Genomic DNA, 25,395 nt, shown 5'->3' on the forward strand with positions numbered 1-25,395 from the left:
CTGATCATCCCCATGCACTGGCTACATTTACTACACTCTTAAGTATCTGTAACCAATACACACTATTTTGCTTTTTTGGTTGTTGTTGGCTGTGCAGCTTGTGGGATCTCAGTTCCTTGACCAGGGACTGAACCCAGGCCACAGCAGTGAAAGCCCAGAACCCTAACCACTAGGCCACCAGTGAACTCCCTATTTCGCATATCTTTAAACTACACATATTCTTCGGTAGTTTGCTTTTACCACTCAATGTTTTGCTTTATTCATATTAATATGCACAACTTTAGTTTTCATCGAAGTATAATATCCACACTCAATACACAGTACATCCAGGATTGACGTGTAAGTTTTCAAGATGATCTCTCATCCCTCTTCTTACAATGAGACACTGCCTTTCCTGTCTTGAGAGCCACGGCCTGTGGTCCCTCTTGAATCTGGGCAGGCTAGTGACTGTGGCAGAAGTGAAGCAAGGTGACTTCCAGTGCTAGGTTAGAAAAGGCAACACACTTTTCCCTGACTCTTGAGAAGAGTGCACTTTGAATCCAGCTGCCATGTTGTAATAAAGCCCAGGTCACATGGAGGAGCCACAGGCAGGCATCCTGGCTGATGGCCCACGCTGAGATATTACCTCAGTACCAGTATTGGCTAACCACCAGACAACTGAGGAGGCTTTCAAAAGGACACCGGCCCAGCCAAGATCTTACACCAAGCACATGAGAGCCCCAAGTTACAACAGTCTAATTGAGCATAGTCAACTCCCCATAACCACAGGAAATGATTACTGATTTAAGCCACCAAGTTTTGAGGTGCTCCACTATGCATTAGGTAACCAGAATATATATGCTACAATCTGCCCATTCTCCAGCTGATGGATATCTGAGTTGTTTCTAAGCTTATGCTACTACAACAGTGATCTTACGAACATTCTGATACTTGCCCTGGATGCATGTGTAAATTTCTCCAGAATGGTAACTGGTGGATTGGTGAATACGTCATCTTCAATTACGCTACAACATATCAAACTGTTGTCCAAAATGCTGATGCCAACTTACATTCCAACAGCAGTCTACGCACTACTACTATCCTACATCTTCCCCAACACTTGAGACTTTAATCTTTTCGCCAGCCCACTGGGCACAAAAGAGTCTTATTATATACATCCTTTTGTACCTTTGAATTTCGTGTTGTTTGCATGAATTAATGCAAAATAATCTGATAAATATATGCTAATAAATGACTGCTTTTCTGTTTTAAACATGTTTTACATATTGGGGTTCCATACTAAGATTACTTATTGTTTTTTGGCCACGCCACATGTCTCTCATTATGCAGCTGCCTAGCCCAGGCTCATCTCCACAGGGGTGGCTGCAGGGTTCCCAGAAGCAGCATAAACAGGCAGGCTCCACATGTGCAAAGACCTCTTAAGCCTAATTAACTTAGCAAAGCACATACTTTGTACTTCCTGACACCTGGGTGGTGGTCCACATTACCTCTTCACATCCCCTGATCCCCTTCCTCCAGCAGCCTCCAATTGGACGAGCCAAACTGCTCTTAATTCCTTTCTGGAATGGGGTGATACATGTATAAGTAAATCATTTGAAGAATGCCAAGACTTTGGGGGAGAACCCATTGGGATGTGCTGTTGACCCAACGTCAGTGTTTGCACTGAAGTGGTGTCATTGGAGTTCTCCCAATTCACCCCTGAACCCAACCCACCTTTCCCCAAGCAGCACTACTTGTAATGACAAGGAACTGGAAACAACCCGAATTCCCTTCCCTAAAGGACTGGTTGAGTAAGCTAGGCCATTAACATGTATGTGCACATCCGTGCATATTGTGTTCCTCTGGCTATCTGTATGCATGCACGTGTGTGTGTGTGTGTGTGTGTGTGTGTGTGTGTACAGACACATCTCTGGAAGGGTGAGCCAAGACACTGCTAACACTGGTGGCCTCTGAGGAGGGGGCTTGGGAAGAGACTTTTCACTGTGAAGCCTTTGTATCTTGGCATTTTACACTAGGTATATGTAGTCTTTTGGATTGGCCAAAAATTTCATTCAGGATTTTCCGTGAGATGTTTATGGAAAAGCCAAATGAACTTTTTGGCCAACCCAATACTTATGCTCAAAAATGTTTCAGAGAACCAGAGGAAAAAATAATACACCCCTGTGGGCCACAGCTGTTGGGGCTGGCTTGGGAGAATCACCGAATCAAATGGGTGGGATGCTGGGAGGCTGAGGGGTCCAGCTCCGCCCTGTCAGGCAGGCGGTGGTAGGGTGGGCACCACCCTCAAGGCCCACGGCCTTCCAGAGCTGCAAGTGCTCTGGGGTAAGTAACGGGGTAGTGCGTACACACAAACAACTCGAGGATACCCAAAACCACTCTCCCAGGACCCTGCCCTCCCCTTTACAAAAAGGGGCCCTGTTTCCAATCTGCAGCTGAGGCAGCGCAGGGCAGAGGCTGAGGGGCGAGGTGCCCGCTCACCTCCCAGCGTCACACCCAGCGCCGCCACCTGCCAGCTGTCTGTCCCCCTCCGCGCCTCTGTCAGGAGCAACCGTGACTCGACTTACCTCACAGCAGGTAAGCTTGTCATGATAAGGGACATGTTTTTATATCATTTTAGTTCCTATTACGCATTAAGAAATTATCCTGTGCTCTTAAATTTAGTAACTGAAACCCTGCCAGGCAACCCTGGCAGTTGCTCAAGTTATCCATGAAGTGGAACTCAAGGAAATCGCTAGGAGGGTCTTTAAAGACAAAAAGAAGAGGTGAAGAACCGCAAGGAAAGTGTCTCTGTGTGTGAGCGCCTCCTTGTGGCCCTGACACAAATGGGCGGCCTCTGGGACCTTGACATCACCATCATTTGCTGTCCTTCTGAGGTCTGGCCTGGGCCAGAGGTAGGGGTCTATGGCTCCTCTATCACTGCCCCTCATACTGAAGTCTGGCCCCGCACACCGCAGGCCCAGTGCGTGGGACTCTGCCTGACATGCAGCAGTCTCCCGGCATGACGGCGCCAACAAAATAAAAATAAACAGATGATCGTTTATGAAGACAAAAACAGGTCTGAAATGGATGACGGTTATACAACAGTATGAATGCACTGAGAGCCGCTGAGGAGGGCACGTAAGAACGGTTCAAATGGTCAGTGTTGTGTTGAAATGGAAAATGGAAAAAAAAAACAATGCAAAAAAAAAAAGGATGCAGTCTAACCTCATCTTTACCTGCTCTCAGTTCTCCTCCTAACTCCCTGACCACTCCTTGGTAATCTCCTTATCAGAGACTATTCTCTAGGTGGGAAAAGCACCCCCACTCCCTTCTGGGTCCCCTCCTCTCTCTGGGTTCTTCTCCGGCTAGTATCACCAGGCCTGCGGCTGTGAACAAGCCTGTGCCCTGAGTGTTCCCCGCAGGCTGCTTACCTCTCAGTCAACCTGGTGAAACCTGAGTGCCCTTCCGCCCCACCCAGCGCTACAGAACAGCACGTTCCTCTGGATGCTCAAGTCCCCCATCCAGGCGTGATCCAGCCCCTTGTCTTTTCCCAAATTCCAACCCATCTGCAGGGAGAATCCTGCTGCCTCTCTCAAGGCACCCCCAAAGTCCGCCCCTGCCTCTCCTCCCCAGCCCACCACTTCCCCCCAGGCTGCCTCCCTGCCTCCATCCCACCCTCCTGACAACTCCTCACGGTGGCCCCAGCAACCTTCATACAAGGCAACTCCGATCACCACTTGTTAGTCTCAAATCCTCCCAAACTCCTCAACGCTCTCAGGAAGGGGTTCAAACTCCTTAGGCCCAGCACTCACTCACTCGGTCACCGGCCAGGCCGGTCTCCTCCGTGTCCCCCGTCCCCCCTCAGGGCCTTGCCCTTGCCTGTTTACCCTGCTTGAGCACTCTCCTCCTGACTTCACATCAACCACCCTACAGGTCACCTCCTCTGAAAGGCCTTCTTGCCCCAAACATCTAAACAGACCCTGATCATGGGCGCTCATCCTTCCTTCCTACTCTGAGCAGCGTGATCACTTTACCACTTGTCTCTCTGGCTGGCGAGGTCAGCCATGCAGACAGGGACGGGTCTGCTTGGCTCACGGATGGAACCCCAGCCCCTAGAACGGGCCTGGCAGACAGCAGGTACAGCACAGCAGTGAGACGGTGAACAGCCCAGTCCATAGGAACCCACAGCCTCACAGCGGAGCTGTAATCTGGAAAACCCCTCACAGGCAGACTGGCAGAAACAGGGGAAGCCTATGATGAGGAGGGCAGACAGACAGAACCCATAGGGGTGCCCAGAGCAGGAGGAGGTGGCCCAAGTGGATGATGACCATGACTTACTCCTTTCACCTCAGAGCTGGCAGCAGAATCATGGCCTACAGGTGTGCAGGGAGCTGCCCAACTCTCCACGGGCACCCCATCCACCCTATGCTGCGTGTAAAAAACAATCCTGCAACTCACCCTGAACAAGGGGAGGGAAACAGTCTGAAAGTCACAAAAATATATTAAAATAGCTGTTTTCTTCTCTCGATGTTGGCTTCCCATCTCCGTGCCCCTTACCCGCCGCCCGCCACAGACTTTCAGGGAGAAAAGAGGCCCGGGCGGGTGCCCTGGCTACAGCCCAGGATCTGGGGAGGTCCCTCCAGCCTGGGAGTGAGGGCGGCTAACAGTCTCTACTGGCTCGACGCCACCGCCGACGAGGGCGCCGCTGGGAGGCCGGAGGTGCAGGAGGGTCAGGCAGGACGCAGCGGACAGTCGGGCCTTGCCACGGGGACAGAAAACAGAAAAGAAATGAACAGAGTGAAGATCGGGAGAGAGTGGGGGAGGGCAAAGCAGTCGGGGGGCGGGGGCAGAGGCAGGCGGGCAAGGAAGTCACGGGGTAGGGGACACAGAAGCCCCTCCAGGTGCACCCACTCTGGGGGACAGTGAGGCCCCAGAATGCGGGTTTGAGGCAGCAGATGCTGCTGGGAGAGAGGAAGGGCATGGAGGGGAGAAGAAGGGTCCTTGGCATCGGGAGAGGTAAAGGGGGGGTCCTGCCAAGGCCACAGTCAATAGGCGAGAGCAGAGGATGGAAGGAAGGGAAGCCCCAGAGCGGCAAGGCCGGGCCACAGCGACCTTTCGGACTCAGAACACCCAGGTGGCTCCCTGGAAAGCTCAGGCCAGCGGAACACCTGAGGGGGCGACAAGTCCTCCGGAAGCCGGCAGGGAGGGGCGACGCGCCCTCGCTGAAGACTGACGGAGCCGGGAGTCAGGAAAGGGGCCTGCGCCCCGCCCGCGGGCTAGAAGGTCCTCCGGCCCAGTCTTTTGAATACGCTCACGGTGCCCGCGTGGTCCATCTGGGCACCCAGGCCCTCGGTGGAGCTGCTCCCCCGGGGCCCCACCAGAGTCCTTTTAATGGTGACCTTGACCTCAGCTGAGGACTTACTCTTGGTGCTGGTGACCTGGCTGTCCTGGGCCTCGGGCACGAGGGCAGGCTTGCCCAGTCTCTGGATGATGCTGACTTTGGACAGGGCCTCCGGCTTCCTCTCGGGCGCCGGGCGCGAAGAGAGGGCCAGGCGCCGCAGCGTGGGGGCGGCAGCGGTCGGCGCCGAGCTCGTCGCCTTGGCCTTGACAGTCAGTGCAGGCTGCGGGCTGGCCTTGGCGGGGGCGCGGCCTAGCTTCTTCAGGACCCCGGCGTACTGCAGGACAGAGCTGCTGCTGCTGTCGTTGTCACTGTCCCAAGCCAGATCCTCGTCTGTCTCGGGCGTGGCCCCCAGGCGGCTGAAGACTCCGGTGGGCTGGGGGGTCACAGACAGGACAGGTGAGCCACTCGACCTGTAATCACGGAGCTGCCTCACCCGTGCCTGGCCTCGTGGGGCTCGCACTTGGGAAGTGCACCCCTCGCTGACACACTCGATAGTAGTGAGAGCCAGGAGAGGACAAGTCCAGGGAACTGGGGGAGCCCAGAGGAGACCACTCCCTGCCGAAGTTAGGAGAAGGCACCCTGGAGAAGGGACATCTAGGATGAGATCTGAGAGCTGAGTGAAGAGCAGGAGGGAGAGCGGAGGTGAAAGAAAACCGTCTGCAAAGGTCTATAGAGGACCGACAGAGAAAAGGCGAATTTGGTCAATCACTCCACAAATAATCTCTGAGTCCCAGCTCAGTAACTGGCCCGTATTGGGCAGTGCTGGGGACTCAGTGCTGACCAAGATGGGCCCTGCCCCACTCACGGGGGCTTACAGTCTAGCGGGGAAGACAGAGCCGGCATCGGACCTCACACAAGTAATTCTCCAGTGATGACAGGACTGCGTGCTTGGGAGGGCAGGGGTGGGGTGGGGGCAGTAGAGAGCTGTGGACAGCAAAGCCTCGTCTCCTCGTTGAGTTCAGGGACACTTTCTTTGAGGCTTTGCTGTTTAAGCAGAGTAAAGTGCACCCTCAAAGTCCCCCAGGCACAAGTAAGAGTCATATTAACGGGGTGCTTGCCCAGCTCTTTCCATGGCGGCATCTTTAAGCCAGGTTATCCTGAGCATTACAATCACGCTCATTTAGGAGATGAGAGAAAGATTTAGGAAATGAGAGAAAAGCCAGAGTGGGTGAGCCCTGGTGAGCAAGCAAGGAGAGGCAGCTGGCAAACTTGGCCAGTGTGAATCTGAGGCGCCGTTTCAAGACGCTCACCAGGGACTCCCCTGGCGGCCCAGCAGTTAGGACTGTGCTTCCACCACCGAGGCTGTTGGTTCAAGCCCTGGTAGGGAAAGTTCCATGTGCCGCTCAGTGCGACCAAAAAAAAAGATGCCGACCAGGCACCAGACAGACCCCGCCACACAGGTATACCTCATGAGTCCTCACAACTACTCTGTGAGGCAGGGACTATACAGAGGAGGAAACTGAGGTGAAATGGTCAAGGCCACGAAGCCAGGCAATGGCAGAGCAGGATTCATGCCAGGCGACGGGCTCAGGCTGCGTCTCCTAACCACATGCCGTGCCTGGAGCCTGCGGGACTGCAAGTGGAGGCAAGATCAGGTTGCATCCTGGGCTGGTGAAAAGCCTCTGAAGGGTTTACAGTGGGCGAGGAGGGCAGAAGGGGCCTGTCCTATGGGTCGTAGGCACTGCTGCTGTGGGGAAGGGGCTGGAGGGCTTCCCCTGGCGCTGCACAGACACCAGCTAGGGGGCCACTGCCCATCCCAATGGGACGAGGCAGCAGACAGGAGACAGATGGTGCCCTCAGACTCAGGATTGCCTGGAACGGGGGCATGGAGCCCCCGATACAGGAGGAGGATGTACTTTGGAGGAAGATTCGAGGCCAGTTAGGGGACATGCTGGTGGGAGGGGTCCCAGGGCACTGTCCAGGGGTCTGCGAGATCCCTGGGGCTAGAAATCGGGAGAGAGATCAGGGTAGCAGACAGACAGGGAGTACAGACAAGGGCGCTGGACTGGAAAGCTACGTGAGACAGGGTGAGGTGTACGCAGGAAGCACCAGGAATGACACTCAGGGAAGACCAAGCTTTGAGAGGCCCCAGGGGCTCCCCCACTTTCCACTCACTTTATTCCCCGTTGTGGTGTCTGCCTTGGTCTCAGCGCCGAGGCGATCAAACACAGACGTCCTGTGGAGACCTGGGAGGGAAGTGAGGTCATTAGCCAACGCCTGGGGGGTGGCCCCTGCAGGCCTAAGCCCGGCTAAGCACTGAGCAAACAGGGAGGGGTCATCATGGCCAGCCCAGACCCCAGGAAGCCCTGGTCCAAGCAGGCGCACGCTGGACCGAGTCAGGTTTTATGTCTATGTTGTCCGCTAACACTGACCTTAACCCCCACACTTCTGGTCAATGTCAAATGTGAGAAGGATCAATTAAAACGGACACTTTCAGTCCTCAGCTCTTGGTACCAATTCAAGAAGTGTCTGTGTGGGAAGAGTTCTCAATCCCTACTGCTTCCTTCCCCTCTTCTGGGGGCCTTGGGCCTCTAAGAGAATCTGAAAAATGGTAAGTGAAAGTGAAGTCACTTAGTCGTGCCCGACTCTTTGCGACCCCATGGACAGTAGCCTGCACCAAGCTCCTCCGTCCATGGGATTTTCAAGGCAAGAGTACTGGAATGGGTTTCCATTTCCTTCTCCCCTCCCTAAATAACAGTTTGAAGAGCCATCAACAGAAGAATGTTCACTAGATTACGATACAGAAGTACTATGGAAACACTGAACAGCCATTAAAAAGAATGAAGCAGATCCATGTGCACTAATGTGAAAAGAGCTCAATAACCTTATACGACAATACATACAGGATGAGACTATGTGTGCTTAAAAAGAAAAAAAAAGCCAAGATGTATGTAAACACACAAACAGATGCATTTGAGTTCATAGACGCTGCTCTGGCAAGGTTCACAATATACGTGAGATACAAGTTTGCTTTTACTGCCTCTGCGTCCACTGAATGTTTTTCCATGAGAATACACACAATATTCTAACAGAATGCAGGGCTTCAGCAGGAGTAAAAAATCCACCTGCCAACGCAGGAGACAGAAGACATGAGGGTTCGATTCCTGGGTCAGGAAGATCCCCTGGAGAAGGAAATGGCAATCAGCTCCAGTACTCTTGCCTGGAAAATTTCATGGACAGAGGAGCCTGGTGGGCCACAGTCCACGGGGTCGCAAGGAGTCAGACACAACTGAGCACGAAAGGAATGCTGTAAAGAAGAGCATCTTCATACCACCAGATAAACTCCGGCTCTGGACTGAACCTCAACCTGACCCCTCTGGCTCATCACGATGGTTCCTACTGTTTGGGGCACTGTCCTCAGCCAGGCACAGTCACTGGCTTAGCAGGCAGACCAGCACTGGATCCGTGCCATCATCCGGGGAAGAGACGCCCGCTGAGGCGCCGAGGATCCCTGCTATGCTAACTGCAGGACACGAAGGTAGAGGTAGTGATGCGCCCCTCTCTACTATGGCCACCATTGCTGTCCCCGGGGTCCAAGGCCCCCTGGATCCCCCTCAGAGCCTGCTTCTGGGCCAACACCTGTAGAACGTGACCAACCCTGCAAGACGCAGCAAAAGGGAAACACAGCCTCCGCCCCTCCCCAGGCCAGTACCTTTTGCTGCCTGCTGCTGCTCCAGGATCTTCCGGGTCCGGGGGGTGGTGCCTTTGGGCATGTTGATAATGTACTTTCCCTCCATCTCAGCGGTGACCCGGCGCCGCTTGGTGGGAACACTCAGGCTCTCCTCCTCTCGGCGGGCCAGGGCTGTTGGGGGATAGGGGGGATGGTGAGCATCTTCTGGGAGGGAATGTCCACTCAGGGTGGGGGGCTGGACGCCCTGCAAAGGGCACACATGTGCCCTTTATCTCCACACGTTCTCATGACCAGAATCCCTTCTCTTCCCAACCTCCCCTATGGTCACTGACTGAACCACCAAGAAAGTCAGGGGTCTGGGCCCAGTGGGGTTGCAGAAGGCTATGGCTGGCCTCCCGGGCTCTCTGTGGCCCTGACCCTCCCCCTAGCAGGCTCGTCTCCCAGGCCAGCCAGAATACTCTCAGATAGGAAACTGCTGGGTGGTGGACAGGCCATCAAGGTAATGGCTTCACAGGTATGATCATTTGTTAAAAATCATTCAAGCTATGTACTTACAACGTGTGCATTGTGCAAAAGTAAATTACACCTCAACTTACAAAGATAAACAGAATCTCCTCTACTGTGCTGAAGGAAAGAGAACCATCCATCCCAGGCCCCGCATCTTTTCACTACTTTAGGAATGAATTTTAACTTTCTCGCTCATGGCCCATAAACCGAACAATCAGAAGGAGGAGGAGGCGCTTCCAGACACATGGCCAAAAGGGAGCACCTGTGATGAGGGTGGATGGGGCGTGCTGGGGCTGGGCGCCAGAATAGCCACACCACCTCCCTGGGCCTTGCTTTCCACATGGCCCAAGATCACTGGGCTGTGAGGGTGGACTCAACAAAGGCAGAAACGCGTGACAGACAGAAGGCGGGCTGGGAAGCCCAAAGGCCATGCCCCACTCCCAGCTCACAAGCTGAGACCTGGAAGAGCAGCGGCCAAGCGTAGAAGAGTCTACGGAGGAGGAGGGCCCTGGGAGAAGGGAATGTTGGGGCAAAGGCCCCACGATGGGAAGGACCCTGGAGGGGAATGGAGGCAGCAGGCAAGACATGAACCCACAGGGCCCAGTAAGGCCACGTGGGAAGATGACTTTACTAAAGGGACAATAGGAAGCCCTGGAGAGTTCTAGACAAGGGTGGGAAAGGATCAGCTGGAAAGTTTTAAAGGATCCCTCTGGTGGCTAAGAGGAAAGGTAGCTTCTTTACCTTTGACCCCAGGCATCAAGCACAGGGCCGGGCACCAGTGCGGGGCTCAATGACCATCTGTTAAAAAAGACTGAACCACCCATAGTCAACAACACTGTACTGTACACTTAAAGTTTCGTGAAGTTTCATGAAGTAGTTGATCTCACGTTAAGTGTTCTCGCCACAACAAAATAAAAATTACACAGACTGAACTGGCCCCTGCGTGAGAACTGCAATGGGCCCACGATGCTCACTGACACCATCTCAAGGGCTTCCAACCGTCCGCGGAGGAAGGTAGCACCAGCCCTCTTCGATAGACGTGGAAGGAGAGGCCCCCAGAGAGGCCGTGACTGGACCAAGTCTGAACGCTGTGCATACCCCATGGCCTGCACAGCACTTTGCAGCGTCAAGAACACGTCCCCCAGATGCCGTCTGCCAACCCACATGGCCCTCAGCTCCTCCCGCCCATGCCCACGTCTCCTCACCAGCAGCCTTGGCACTCTTTGCTGCCATCTTGTTGGACACGGTGACAGAGATCTTGGAGGTGCTGGTGTCTGGCCGCCTCGGGGGGGTGCCGGGTGGGGAGTCTCGGTTCAGGCTGTTGGTGATCATTCGGGAGGCAGCTGGCAGGAAGAGGAAAGAGGAGAGTCCAGTGAGATGGGGCCCCGGGAAGGCGGGCAGGCTGGGGAAGGCCACCTTGGGACTGAATGGGCTGTACTGTCAAGACAGGGAGGCCTGGAGAGGGCCTGTATTCCAGAGACTAGTCCAGCCTTCCTGGCTCAGGGGGGCCTTTCCTGAGGCCCAGACCAGATGGTTCTGAGCACCCTTCATCCATCGGTCCTGTGCTGGTCATCCAGCCCTGTGCTAAGTTCTTCCCTCCCCCTCCCCCACAGCCTTGCTTTCCTCCAGGACCTTCCTCCTCCAGAAAGCACACACCTTCTCGGGGTGCCTGCTATCTGTCTATCTGCTGTCTGGCTGGCTCACAGCTCCCCCAGTACCAATGGGCCTGCTCTGTCTCTTCATTCAGGTCTCCTCTCAGACTCAGCCTACTCAGAGAACACTTCCCTGACTGCCCTCTCAACTGCTACCACTTCTACCCTACACTATTCTTCTTCATAGTCTGTATTTCTGCTGGATGCGCGTGCATGCTCAGTCACTTCAGTTGTGTCCGACTCTATGCGATGGACTGTAGCCCGCCAGGCTCCTCAGTCCATGGGATTCTCCAGGCAAGAATACTGAAGTGGGAAGCCATGTCCTCCTACAGGGGATCTTCCCAACCCAGGGATTGAACCCACGTCTCCTGTGACTCCTGCATTGCAGGTGGGTTCTTTACCCACTGAGCCACCAGGGAAGCCCATTACTGCTGGACATTCAAGTACATTTATCTGTCTACTGGCAGATTCGCCCATGAGACTGCAAGCCTCAAGAGGAGATATTGTTTGTTGCTGTGTCCTCAGCGCTTCACAGGTCTTCAATAATAAACATCTACTGAAAAGATAAACAGGGTCACCGAACCTCCCAACACCCCTAGCAGACAGGTTCTGCTGCAAACCAACTTTAAAGATGAGGAAACTGGGGGGACTCAGGGAGAAGGGTCACCCAGCAGGAGCCCTGGGCAATGTAGGTATGCCTTCAGCTGGGTTGGGACAAGAAAAGAGGTGACCTCCCTTGGAGGTAGGGAGCAGTTTCGGATACCCCTTCTCCTGCTCCACAGGAGAAGGGGTGTCTCAGGTTGCAAGATGGGCTACAGAGAGCAGACTGGAGGGCCAGCTCTAGCCTGGGAAGGGGAGGACAGTTCTAGCCTGCTCCAGGAGCAGCTGCTGCTAGCTTCAGGGGTGGGTTTCCTGAGCTTCTGGGGGAGCTCGCAGGGGAGGGGGCAGGGGGGTCTTCATGCTACCACTCCTTGCCCAATAGGCCTAGGAATACCCCCCACAATGGCTTTCAGACTTTGCTACTTTGTCCTACCCCCCCACCAAAAGTTCTCTCTTCCTGCAGTGTGCTACCTCTCAAAGCCTCCTGAAATCCTTCATGTGACCCTCAGCACAAGATTATAATTTCCTATTGCTTGGTTGTTTTTAACTATAACTACAGTATACAGAAAAATACATCAAAGCTACACAGACCATTTAACATCAATTCCCATAAACCAGGACTTTCCCAGTGGTCTAGTGGTTAAGAGTGGCTTCCACTGTAGGGGTCATGGGTTTGATCCCTTCTCAGGGAACTAAGGGTGGGTGTGTGCTTGTGTGTGTAACTTAAATGAATTACTTTGCTGCACACCTGAAACTAACACAACACTGTAAATCAAGTACATTTCAACAAAAATTTTTTAAAAACCTTGGGTCAGAAGATCAGTTCTTCATTATCAGTAAGTGCACATTTAAAGTACTAAATTTGAAGTACTAAATTTTGCAAAAGGTGACCTCTTACTCTGAAAAGATTTCAACTACTTTGAAATAAAATTTTTTTTTAAATGTGTGTTTATATCAGTTTGGGGGAAGCCTGTTAAGCAGCAAAGGCTAATCAATATGTACGTTATGTATGTATGTCAAATTTTTCAAGTGTCACACTGCTAAAAAATTAGAAGTATAAATACAGTTGATTCTTATCATTCAGATTCTGTATTTATAAATTGGCATATTTACAAATTTATTCATAACCTCAAAACCAATACTTGTGGGTTTCTGTGGTCATTTACAGACAGGCACAGAGAGGCAAAAAACCTGAGCTGCCTAAAGCATGTTCCCAACCGAGGTCAAACAAGGCGACGCACTGCCCTCCTGCTCACATAGTAAACAGGTCTATTCAGTGCTCCCATCTATTCCCGGTCTCCTCAGCCTTATTTTCACATCTTTGTGTTTTTGTTAGTGATTCTGCTATTTAAAGTGGTCCCCAAGCTTGGTGATAAGATGCTGTGTAGTGTCCTAAGTTCAAGAAGGCGGGGATGTGCTTTATGGAAAAAATATGTGTGTTGGATAAGCTTCATTCAGGCATGAGTTTTAGTGCTGTGGGCTGTGAGCTCACTGTCAATGAATCAACAATATATTAAATAAGGTCTTTTAAAACAGAAACACACATAAAATAAGGTTGTATATTGGTCAGATGATGAAGATGTTGTGACCAGAAGCTTGCAGGAACCTGACCCCACATTTCCCTGGGAGCAGTGACCAGTAGTCACTGACTCAGTGCTCCCAGTGGCTTTGCAGAATGGAACGACCACAAATGAAAACTGACCGTATGCAGTCACTCACCACCTCATCTATCCCTAAGAGAGGAGAGCCTCGGATGGCCTTGCTTCCACCTCTGCAAAGTCCAGGTGTGTCCCCTTCACTACAGAGCATAGGAATGAAGGAAAGAGGCCTCAACAGACAGGACTCACCGCTAGAGGCACCTCGACGAATCTCGCTTGGGAGGGGGCTGGGGCTGCAGGGCACCGACTCAGTGGCAGCTTTGCACATATCCTGTAAAGAAAACAGGTGCCTGGAGTTACCATGGGGATGGGATGTGAGGTGGAGGAAAAGGGGACCCAGATATCTGAGCAAAACTGGGGGGGATCAGAGCCTGAGCTGTTAGAGAAGAGATTTCAAAACATTTCACTCCTACTTGCAAGTTTTAAGTCGTTTCAGTCATATCCAACTCTTTGTGACCCTATGGACTGTAGCCCACCAGGCTCCTCATTTCATTGGAATTCTCCAGGCAAGAATACTGGAGTGAGTTGCCATGCCCTTCTCCAGGGAATCCTCCTGACCCAGGGATTGAATCCATGTCTCTTTCGTCTCCTGCATTGGCAGGCAGGTTCTCTACCACTAGCACCACTTGGGAAGCCCAACTTATAAAAAAGCACCAGACAAAGCCAAACCGAGGGACACGCTACAGAACAGCTGAGCAGTACTCTCCAAAACCGTGAAGGTCTAAAACTCGGCAAGAGCAGGAAACTGACCCAAGTCAAAAGAGACTAAGGAGACACATGGAGTAAATGCCACGTGGTATCCCAGAGGAGAAAAAACAGTGGAAAAACGGGAGAAACCCAGAGAGTCCGTAGCTTAGTTAATACCAGCATGTGCACATGCGGTCGCTCAGTAGTGTCTGACTCTCTGCGACCCCATGGACTGTAGCTCACCAGGCTCCTCTGTCCTTGGAATCTTCCAGGCAAGAACACTGGAGTGGGTTGCTATTTCCTTCTCCAGGGGATCTTCTGACCCAGAGATCGAACTCACGTCTCCTGCACTGGCAGGTGGGTTCTTTACCAACTGTACCACCTGGGAAGCCCGGTAACAGCATAGTAATGTTTCTTTCTTAGTTTTGACAAATGTGTCATGGCTATGTAACTTGTTAACATTAGGAGAAGCTGGGAGAAGGAAATACAGAAACTTTGTGCACTACTGTTGCAACTTTTCTACAAATCCAAAATCAGTCTCAAATTTAAAAGCTTAAAGAAAAGAACACATTTTGCTCTGTGACCTCTGGGATAACTCAGACAACATCCCTGGCTTGAGAAAGCCCTCGCTGCAGGGTCCTGTCCAGGATGATAGGCAGATGAAAGCCCGGCCCTGGAATGCAGAAAGCCTCTAAAATTAATGAGAAAAATCCCAGTGACCACCATGTGGTAAGTGGAGTGCTTGAGAGCGCAGCCTCTGCAGTAAGCCTCCCTTACTGGAGGAAGGAGTCAGTAAGCTGGTAATGTGTATAAAGGATGAAGACAGGGACTGGCAGGCCATGGCAAGAGTCTGGAAGTGCTAATGATCACAGCTAAAGCAACTCTTCACTCCAGGCCTGGCACTTGGTGCCATATACACTATCTGGTAGACGGCCACAGAGGTACCATTCAGAAAGGGTGAGTGCAAGGCCTGTTTCAGTGACGGGGGGAGGTGAAATCACTAGTCCAAGGTCACTGTCAACAGAAAGCCCAAGAACCGAACCACCATGCTATTGGCCAAGTCACCAACTGTGTCCCACCTTGGAAGCTCCTATTTTGGTGACAGAGAAGAGTCACGGTAAGAATAACTATGATGAGGGAAGGAAAAACTAACAGTAATAATAATAATACTTACAGAGCGCCCTTAACGAGGCCCTGCTGTGTACACTGTGCTAGGGCTTTATGTAGCTTAATACTTACAATCCCCCTGCAAAACAGGTTTGCCTATGTGTATTCTACAAGTGGAGAAAGTAAGGTTCAGAGAGGTTAGGCAACGTGCCCCATGTCACACAGCAAGCAGTGAAACCAACCCTGGAGTCCAAGTATGCCTACCTTTGCTTCCAAGCCTCCGATTGGTTCTACCACCATGCCTCCATCCCACCCTAAACCCAGAAACAGAAGCGTGGAGCAGAGCGCCCACCTGGCGGTGCACCACCTTGGCATGCTTGAGGATGGCAATGATGTCGCCCACCACAGTCACGCCCAGCTCATTCATGATCTCCTTGTTGAGGTCCAGCAGCATGCTCTTCTGGATTCTGCAGGGAAGGGTCACAAGTGAGTTGGGGTGGGTGGGCTGGCCTGTTCCCTAACTCCCCTCCTTTCCCCAAGGTCAGCCCTGTCCCCTCAGCAGCCTTACCTATTATCCACAAACATCACGGCATAATTGACAGCAGGTCCTGGAGGAATGCCAGCTTCCTTAAAGAACTGGATCCACTCAGAAGTGGCTGAGGGCGTGGAGGTGTAGACAGGGCTTATTATTCACATGATTCTCCTTAGAGAACAGCAGCAGCAAAACCACAACAGCAGCAGCTCCCATAAATTAAATGCTTATCAAATGCCAGGCCCTGAGCACGCCACGTAGACGACGAAACTAAGCTGGCCTGCCAGCTCTGTGAATTCAGCACTGACACCTCCACTTGGCCAAGGAGGAAACTGAGGCAGGGAGAGGCTGGACGCCCGGCCCCAGGGCACACTGCTAACAAGAAGCAGACTCCCCAAGCCCCTGTGCTCCTGGACTGCCCTTCTCCTCACAACTTTGCCCTGCCTGGAGCATGACGACCCCCAGCAACCATTGTCCCCCAGGCTTGGCCAATGACTGGGGGCGGGGGGAGTCAGGACTCTGGGTTCTCCACCCAGGTCTCCATCAGCACATGCAGGCCCAGAGCATGACAGGATCCACAGGTGGGCGGAAAGAAGGTTTGCACAGCTGGCCTCTGGGTGTCAGCAAGCATCTCCCCTACAACACACACACACACACACACACACAGGAGCAGCCCAGCCTCAGAAAGGAGGTCATGAGCACAGGCTTTGGAGTGTGGGTTGGAATCCTGGCTTTGCCATCTCCCAGAAAAAGGACTCTGGGGAAGGTAGCACTTGGTGCTCGGTCTCCTCTGGGGTCATACATTCCACAAGCGTGTACTCAGCAGTTGGCACACACCGGGTCCCGCTCTAGGCACTGGGGATACTGCAGGGCTCAGAGTCCCTTCCCTCAGGGAGCAGACACTCTGTTAGTAAGAGCGCTGACATCCTGGGTCATCATGCAGACTACAGAGGACACAGAAAGGGCTTGAAATGGCACAAGGCCCAGAGGATGTCCTCCCCCACAGCAGCCGTGATGGTGACGGTGATGGTGATGATGCCCCCACTACACGGGGAGCCTAGACCAGGCAGACTCCATTCACGCAACTTCACTGTTTCCAAAGTTCTTTCTTGGCCTCTTGGGTGTGACCTTCAAAATGACCCTGACCACTCAGGCCAGGTGTCAGAGAAGATCATTGGTTCCAAGTAGAATTTTTTTTCTCACATTTTAGTATCTCAGAAACTAGGCTTTACCTCACAATTGATAGTGTGCCACAATCTAATTTGCAACATTTTTTTTAAAAAAGTCTTTCTCATGGTATATAATGGTACATCCAAAACTCCACGCTATTTTTTAAAAAGGAGAAATTTGGAGTTACTATGCCCATGTTGCTGATAAGACAACTGAGGCTCAGAGCAGGGCAAGTGACACAGTCTGGATGAGACGCTGCATGGAGGGCGGTGGGGATCTCAGGTGCATCCTCTCCCGAGGAGGCCCCTGCCCACCCAGCACAGACCAGTCTCCCCAGGCCTGTGGCAAAGTGAGGCGCTCACAGCCTCAGGACTTCTACCAGCCCCGAGGAAAGGATGGACTTTTTTCTTCTTTGCACAAGCACTTTCCATCTGTCAAGACATGCGGGCGCGGGGGGCGGCCTTGGGTTCCTTTAGCCAAAAGCAGGCAGCTTGTCTAAACATCAAAAACTACCAAGTAATAGTTCCATTTACGTGAAATGTCCAGAAGTGGTAAATCTATGGCAATCTATAGGGACAGAAAATAGAATAGCAGCTGCCAGGGACCGGGGTGGGAGAGCAGGGGGGCGGGGGGAGTGACTGCTAATGGATATTCGGGAACTGGGGGGAATGAGGAAAATACTTTGAAATTGATTGTGGTGATGGACGCACAAGTCTACAAACACAGATTTTAAAAACCACTGGACTTCCCTGGTGGTCCAGTAGTTAAGAATCTGCCGTCAACGCAGGGAACACCTATTCGATCCCTGGTCTGGGAAGATTCCACATGCCATGGAGCACCTAAGCCCGTGGACCACAACTACTGAGCCTGTGCTCCAGAGCCTGCGAACCGCACCTACTGAAAGCATGTGCCCTGGAGCCCGTTCTCCACAACAAGAGAGGAGCCCCCACTCCCAGCACCTGGAGAAAACCCACAAGACCACAGCCAAAAAAGGAAAAAAAAACAAACCCAATGAGTTGTATGAAATGTGAACTGTATCTCAACTAAGCTGTTACTAGGGGAAAAGGAAACACCACACAGGTTGGAGGCAGCCAGTTGCCTGAAGCAAAGTCCAGGAGCTGCAAGAGACCCGTGTCCGGCCCTCATCATCATTTTGTGTCCTATGAAGGAGGAAGACCTGCTGCCAGTTAAATGGTCATAAGCACCAGCTCTAAGAACCCCCGTTTCAGAAATATTAATACAGGCCACAATGCGTATCTGGGACTCAAAAGGGTGGCTTGCTGTTCACACCAGAAGACAGGCACTAGAATACTCCTAGCAGCTAGTTTCACAGTCCAGAAACAGTACCCACTGACAACAGCACCAACAAAGAAACGATGACCGAGCGCTCACACAGTCAGGACTATGGAGCAGTGTAAAGCAAGAACTACGGGGAATTCCCTGGCAGTCCAGGGGTTAAGACTTCCCCTTCCACTGCAGGGGATGCCAAACAGACCCCTGGTCAGGGAGCTGGGTTCCCACATGCCTCCTGGCCAAAAAAAGGAAACATTAAAACAGAAGCAACACTGTAACACGTTTTTTAAAAAAAGGAAAGAACTACAGCTACCCACAGCACCAGAAATGACTCTCTGGCATCCTGCTGGGCAACAGTAGCCAGACGCAAAAGAACACAAGGCAGGGCAGGACTTCCTTCCTGTAAATTCAAAACCAAGTCTGTAGGAACGTTTTCATTAGTGGTACAAGATAAAGAAAGGTAAGGAGAGAAGATAGCGGTAGATTCCATCTGAAGGAGGGAGGTGGTGTGACTGGGGTGGAGCCTCGAGGCGGGCAGGCAATATTCTAGTTCTCCACCTGGATGGTTAGATGGGTGGAGGCTTTTTTAAAACCTTTCTTATTGAACTATAAGGTATACTCACAAAATTGCACACAAGTCGATAGATTTTCATAAACCAACACACCCATGTAACCAGCACCCAGATCAAGAAGTAAAACATTTCCAACATTCTAGAAGCATTCCCCCGGCCTCCCATTCCCTAGGGAGTCACTTCTCCCTGCCTCCCAAGGGCAATAAACACCTTCTAGCAGCACAGTGATTGTGCCTGCTTCTGCGTTTTATTATTTTGACCATGTTGTGCAGCATGTGGTGATCTTAGTTCCCTGACCAGGGATCAAATCCACGCTCTCTATATTGAAAGTGCAGTCTTAACCACTGGACCACCAGGGAAGTCCCTTCCTGTGCTTTTTGTCAGTGGAATCAAAAAGGATGTACTCAGACGTTTGCTTTCTAATTGCTCTCATGATCACACAAATATGTTTTACGTACTTCTCTATATGTTCAAATGTCCAAAAATTTAAAAGCGACTAGCTAATAATCTCTGTGCTTTGGCAATCCCCAAGTACAAAGTTTAAAGAGAATGTTGATAAAGCTCATGAGAATAGTAACAGCTAACATTTGTTGAGAACTAGGCCCAAGGCTTTATACGCAATCACCTCCTTAATACTTAAACAACATCCCAGGATGTTACGATCTCCATTTTACAGGTAAGAAAATCAAGGCTCTGAGAGGTCATGTGGGTGACCTGCTGGACTTCAGAACCCGAGTTCTTTCTGGCCATAGTATGTTGTCAGGCGGCCAGGATAGCAGAGAGGAGGCGGTCGGCCCTGAGCAGGCCTGGCCCTGCCCCCAGGTTCCTCAGAGAACAGCTGTTCCTGCCAGTGACTGGCCCTCCCTCCCCAACCCGGCCCCCCCAGTTAAGGTCACACCTCAAAAAGGGGGAGAGGGGAGAGAGGGCCCTTGAGAGAAGACTCACCCATAGTCACCGAGACCATTGTCTCCCGGGCCTTCACGCCGCTCCCTGGAGCCTGAAAGAGAGGACAAGGGGAGAGTGCTCATGAGCCACCGCCGGCTAAGTGTCTGTCCGTCTCTTGCTGCCTGTCTGTCTGCCTGCCAGAAGAGAGTTCCTGGGCTGGGGGCTCACAGCCCAGGAATAGCCTGGACAGCTGGCAGGAAGTCAGCCTGGGGCAGAGCTGTCACTGCAAAGATCACTCCTGCCTGGGACAAGGCCCAGGGACAGCAAATGTCCACAGCTCCATCCCTACACACCTCCCAAGTTTCTGGCTGGAAAAGAGAGGGACAGAAAAAAGACCCTCCCTGGCCCAAGACCTTAACCATAAATACTCATTCATTCATTCGAAAACTCTCTCCTGAAAACCTACTGGGTGTGAGGTACTGTTCTAGGGGTCGGGAATACAGAGGTGAACAAAAACCCAGAGCCTGGCCTCTACGTGGTGACACGGTTAAGAGACAGAAAATAACAAGCAAACCAGCTGACAGTGTCGTGTGTCAGAAAGCCTTCAGTGTCATGAAGAAAACATGGAGGGCCCAGGAAGGGAGGGCTTCTAAATAGGTGGTCAGGGAAGGGCTCTCTCTTTTTTTTTTTTTAGTTTCTTAAAAAAACTTTTTGGCCCCACCATGCAGCACGCGAGATCTTAGTTTCCAGACCAGGGATCGAACCCATGTCCCCTGCAGTGGAAATGCAAAGTCTTATCCACTGGACCGCCAGGGAAGTCCCCAGGAGGAGCTCTCCAAAGTGACGTTTAAGAGACCAAAGGAGGTGGAGGAGTGAGCCATGCAGTTTTAGAGAGGAAGAGTGTTCCAGGAGAAGGTACAGCAAGTTCAGGGCCCTGAGCCACAAGCCCATCTGGCATGTCCGTGGGGCAGCCAGGAGCCCGCAGGCACCATACCATAGAGGGAGCGAGGAGGTGAGAGCAGCCAGGGACAAAGAGGCGGGGCTCCACTCAGGAGGGGCCCCAGGGCAGAAACGCAAAACCAGTTTTTACTTGGGTAAGGTCAGCGGGTGCCAGAGACACATGACATATGAGTACCAATGGAGACATTCTCCTGCATGTGAACAGCAGTGCTGAAACAGAACTAAAAGAAACCATTTCCTTACCTGATCCGCCACTACTGACTCCAGGACCCCCTGTGTCCCACACTGCCCTGCCCTGGCCGTCCTCTCCCCCTACGCTGCTCCCCTGCACTCATGCCAGCCCCCAGTTCTGACTCATGTCCCCCACCCCTCCATCACCTACAGGGTGCAGAAGGCCCACTGTCCAGCCCCTTTCTGTGGACCATCACCGACCCCCTCCTACCCACTATTTTGATGGTATCGCAGTGATGGTACTCTGGGGGACTTCCCTGGTGATCTAGTGATTAAGACTCCACCTTCCAAAGCAGGGGACGTGGGCTTGATCCCTGGTCGAGGAACAAAGATCTCACGTGCTACTGGGCAACTAAACCCGAGTGCCAGGGGCAACTAAACCAGAATGCCACAACTAGAAAGGCCTGCACACCATAAGGAAGAGCCTGAGCAGCCAAAAAAAAAAAAAAAAAAGTCAGGGGGAGGGTGCTTCCCTGGTAGCTCAGTAGTAAAGAATCCGCCTGCCAATGCAGGAGACATGGGTTTGATCCCTGATCCACGAAGATTCCACATGTCTCGGAGCAACTAAGCCTGTGCACCACAACTATTTAGCCTATGCTCTGGAGCCCAGAAATCACTACAGAACCCACGCACCCTAGACCCTGTGCTCCGCAACAAGAGAAGGCACTGCAATGAGAAGCCTGTGTACCACAACTAAAGAGTAGCCCCCGCGCATCGCAACTAGAAAAAGCCTTGTGCAGCAACAAAGACCCAGCACGGCAAAAACCAAAAGTACATAAATAAATAAAATTATTTGAAAAAGTAAGGACTCTGGAACCAGACTTGCAGGGTTCAAATTTGGCTCTACCACTCACTAGCTGTGTGACCTTGCCAAGCAACTTCACCAGTCGGGCCTCGGTGTCCCCATCTGTACACCAGGATGGTGCACACATGACTCCCCCAGAGGACTGCTGTGGGGCTAGATCAGTGTCTATGCGCAAAGGACCTGAGAGTGCCTGCTGCATGCTAAGTCCTCTAGAGGTGCTGGCTCTTCTTGCCCCCCAGGCCTCCCATTCCAGCCTTCCCTCCAACACCCAAGGGCTTTGCCGGCTACCCACTCTTCACACAGAATGTCACCTGTGCCTTGCATGCTTGTTTCTCCTGTCCTCCTAGCATGCTCTCCATCACTCTGCATGGCTGCCACCTGCTTTGTGACGTCTTCCCAAAGTCCCCAGGGTGATGCTGTTTCCTCCACCCTCAACAAGGATGAGGAACATGACCACAGGCATCACTTGATCCCGTACTTGGCTCCTAAGATGCCCTTTCCCTTTGGGATGTTACCACTGGACAAGGACAACACAACCAGCATCTCTCAAAGAGCAAGGCCTGAAGGAGGCTTCAGTAAGCCAGACGGAACAACACTACACATAGCAAGCACTAACTATGCACCAGGAATGGTGCCAGGCATCACGCCGACGCCTCACAACCTCCTCATGAGTGAGGACTATCATTAGCCACATTTTAATCAATGAGAAAAAAAAAAAAACTGACTCATTGGGGTGCAGTCATTTGCCAAATGCCACATCAAGCCACAGCTTTACTGGGATTCAAAAACAAAAACGAGTTATCCCTGATTCCAGTGCCCATGCAGCAGCTCTTGATGAGCGTTCACGTGCCTAACGTTGCTGATGAACACACCTCAGAGCCTCCTCACCACCACCTGCGGTAGAAAGTAAAAACAATCTCCAAGTTTCAGGGGACAGTGGCAGGCCTGAGGCCGCACAGCAAGCAACTGAGGGGCCAGGATGTGAACCCAAGTCAGTCCACTGGTCAAGGGATTACTATGAGCTGGGCATTGAGGTCTGTCTTAGCAAAGTTTCAGTTAATACTTACTAGAAGCCTTTAGGTACTGGTATCCTCCCTGGTGGCTCAGTGGTAAAGAATCTGCCTGCAATGCAGGAGACTCAGGTTCGATCCCTGGGTCGGGAAGATCCTCTGGAGGAGGAAATGGCAACCCACTCTAGTATTCTTGCTTGGGAAATCCCACGGACAGAGGAGCTTGGCAGGCTACAATCTGTGGGGTCACAAGAGTCAGACATGACTGAGCAACTGAACAACAGCAACATCTTCCCACTACAGCTGCAGAATTCCCCGTTAGACTCAATTTTCTCTCTCCACCATTAAAAACCTATCTCCCACGCTGACTTTCTGAACAGCGAAAATTATATAATAGAAAAATGACAGCTCCCCAAAATTCAAGTAATTACCATGCACCAGACTCCCTATGCTCAGCCCTTAGAAGGCCTGCCTCCAAAGCTCAATCTTACCACTTCCTAACCCTGACACTGGAAAAGACTCAGATGCTGGGAGGGATTGGGGGCAGGAGGAGGAGGAGACGACAGAGGATGAGATGGCTGGATGGCATCACCGACCCAATGGACGTGAGTTTGAGTGAACTCTGGGAGTTGGTGATGGACAGGGAGGCCTGGCGTGCTGCGATTCATGGGGTCGCAAAGAGTCGGACACGACTGAGCGACTGAACTGAACTGAACCCTGACTCTGAGGCAAGTGGTTTAACCTTTCTGGATCGCACTTCCTTCAATTGTAAAATAAGGATAGGAGTTATTGTACATCAACTATACTCAAAAAAAAAAAAGGACAGGCGTATCTATTTTTAAAGTGCTTAGTGGGGTTAAGCGTTCCTAAATGCCAAGCTGTTAGAACGATGCTCAGTAGGTTTTGTACATGGGCATTAAATAAAATAAGTACATCTTCAGTGAGTCAGGAAAAGGGTAGGACAGTGACTAAGCCAAGACCATCATATGCCAAGTGTGAGCTGAAAACAGAGTATAACTTGACAGGATCCATGAGACCTGACAGCATGGAATCACAAAAATACAAGTCATTCCTTTTTCAATTCTTTCCTTTTCTATCTACAATGTAATAAACCATTCTGCTTCCACTGGAGTTCAGGCTAAGTCCTCCTTTTCACAGCCAAGCAATGCTAGTTTTTCATTAGAAAAGCAAAACAAATTTTCCTTCTCAAATGAACTGACTGGAGAAAAATGAATCAGTGGTTTCAAAGAAAAAGGAAAGCCTAATACTATGGGATTCAGCAAAATATGACAAATAGTAAGTGGCAGGATGTCGATTGCCTAGCTGCAGATTCGAAGTCTTTCCTATCACGAAGGAAAGTGAAGGAAAGCTGAAGTCACTGAGCTTCTCCCTCTTCTCTACTTCCTTGCTAGTCTCATCTACACCAATGACTCTTGGAATCATTATGTCGTTATTGTTTAGTCCCTAATTCATGTCTGACTCTCTGCGACCCCACAGACATCAGCGCACCAGGCTTCCCGGCCCTTCACTATCTCCTGTAGTTTGCTCAGATTTATGTCCATTGAGTTGGTGATGCTATCAAACTACCTCATCTTCTGCTGCCCTCTTCTCCTTTTGCCTTCAATCTTTCCCAGCATCAGAGTCTTTTTCAATGAGTTGGCTCTTCACATCAGGTGGCCAAAGTATTGGAGCTTCAGCGTTAGCATCAGACCTTCCAATGAATATTCAGAGTTGATATCTTTGCAATCCAAGCGACTCTCAAGAGTTTTCTCCAGCACCACAACTGGAAGGTATCAATTCTTCAGCGCTCAGCCTCTTTTATGGTCCAACACTCACACCCATATATATGGCTACTGAAAAAACCATAGCTTTGACTATAGGGACCTAAACACCTAATGGGTGTCTGCTATGACCAGTATTATTATTATAGTCCGGATCTATTTATTGAGCTCCTGCTCTACACCATCAGGCCCTATGCTGAGGACTTTACACGCATTTTTCATCACCATCCTCACAATAACTCTATGATATAATGAAGGGATTATTAGCCTTCATCCTATAGACGAGGAAAACGAAGTTCAGATAAGGGAAGGCACAAGTCCGCTACCACAAACTGTAGCTTAGGACTTGAAATCTGTTGGCTCCCAATTTCACGCACCCACACCCTGATCTTCCGTATCAAACACAAACATCATCAACAATACTAACAATAACAGTATAGCAAAGAAGTGTGCAGTGTGCCAGGCGCTGAGCTAGGGCTCCGACAAGCACAAGCTGACTTCTCACTCTCAACCCATAAAGAGGATGCTATAGTCACATCCTGACCCCCATTCTACAGAGCAGGAAACTGAGATTCAGAGAAAGAAACCGCTTGTCCAGAGTCGCACGGCGGCGCCAGGACTGACTCCGGAATCCCGGGGCGCCATTCATCTCCACCGCATCCAACCCATATCCACCACCCCTGGCCCGCGCCTCACCTGGCCCTCGGGGCCCGCGCCCCCTCGCGCCTCCCGCCCTCCCGGCGGCGCCAACTGTCAGACCCACCTCCCTCGGCCCGGCTGCCCGCCCCGGAAGCACCGTTCTCGCCGCCGGAAGACGGGCTTACCCGCCCGCGGCCGCTCTAGCCCACGGGAGAGTCACCAGCGAGAGCGCTAGGGCAACCATCACGTGACTATCCGCAGTCTCCCAGGCGCTTCCCCCGCCCGGCGCTAGCGA

At 51.7% G+C, this 25,395-nt stretch overlaps 1 protein-coding gene across 13 annotated transcripts; it reads right to left on the reverse strand.

Moving 5' to 3' along the window:
* Nucleotides 1–229: 229 nt before the first annotated feature.
* Nucleotides 230–25,255, reverse strand: C18H19orf47 (chromosome 18 C19orf47 homolog). 13 transcript variants are annotated; one of them, XM_086352565.1, is made up of 12 exons: nucleotides 25,158–25,255; nucleotides 24,268–24,391; nucleotides 22,738–22,918; nucleotides 19,735–19,786; nucleotides 15,791–15,878; nucleotides 15,575–15,689; nucleotides 13,618–13,699; nucleotides 10,724–10,861; nucleotides 9,033–9,182; nucleotides 7,496–7,566; nucleotides 5,402–5,753; nucleotides 230–4,737 (listed from the first exon to the last, which is right to left on the reverse strand). In XM_086352565.1, exons 4-12 carry the CDS (start codon nucleotides 19,751–19,753, stop codon nucleotides 4,640–4,642), a joined length of 1,113 nt encoding a protein of 370 aa, XP_086208691.1. In that variant the 5' UTR covers nucleotides 19,754–19,786; nucleotides 22,738–22,918; nucleotides 24,268–24,391; nucleotides 25,158–25,255; the 3' UTR covers nucleotides 230–4,639. The 13 variants fall into 13 exon arrangements, 11 of the variants coding, with proteins under 11 accessions (XP_086208691.1, XP_086208690.1, XP_086208689.1 ...); XR_015146003.1 differs by lacking the exon at nucleotides 24,268–24,391 and adding an exon at nucleotides 10,260–10,329 and having other exon boundaries at nucleotides 4,463–4,737; XM_086352564.1 differs by lacking the exon at nucleotides 24,268–24,391 and having other exon boundaries at nucleotides 25,225–25,255.
* Nucleotides 25,256–25,395: the final 140 nt, after the last annotated feature.

The sequence above is a fragment of the Bos grunniens genome, chromosome 18 (genome assembly GCF_055505025.1).
Source record: "Bos grunniens cultivar Pamir isolate PY7600 chromosome 18, Bosgru_T2T1.0, whole genome shotgun sequence".
Classification (NCBI taxonomy): Eukaryota; Metazoa; Chordata; class Mammalia; order Artiodactyla; family Bovidae; genus Bos; species Bos grunniens.

Bases quoted from the DNA above. Each gene is read 5' to 3' on its own strand.
- C18H19orf47 (XM_086352562.1), bottom strand. The intron at 15,690-15,790 runs GTAAGGCTGCTG...CCTTCCCTGCAG, and splicing joins GTGATGTTTGTGGATAATAG to AATCCAGAAGAGCATGCTGC. The intron at 7,567-9,032 runs GTACTGGCCTGG...CTTCCCTCCCAG, and splicing joins GCAGCAGCAGGCAGCAAAAG to GTCTCCACAGGACGTCTGTG.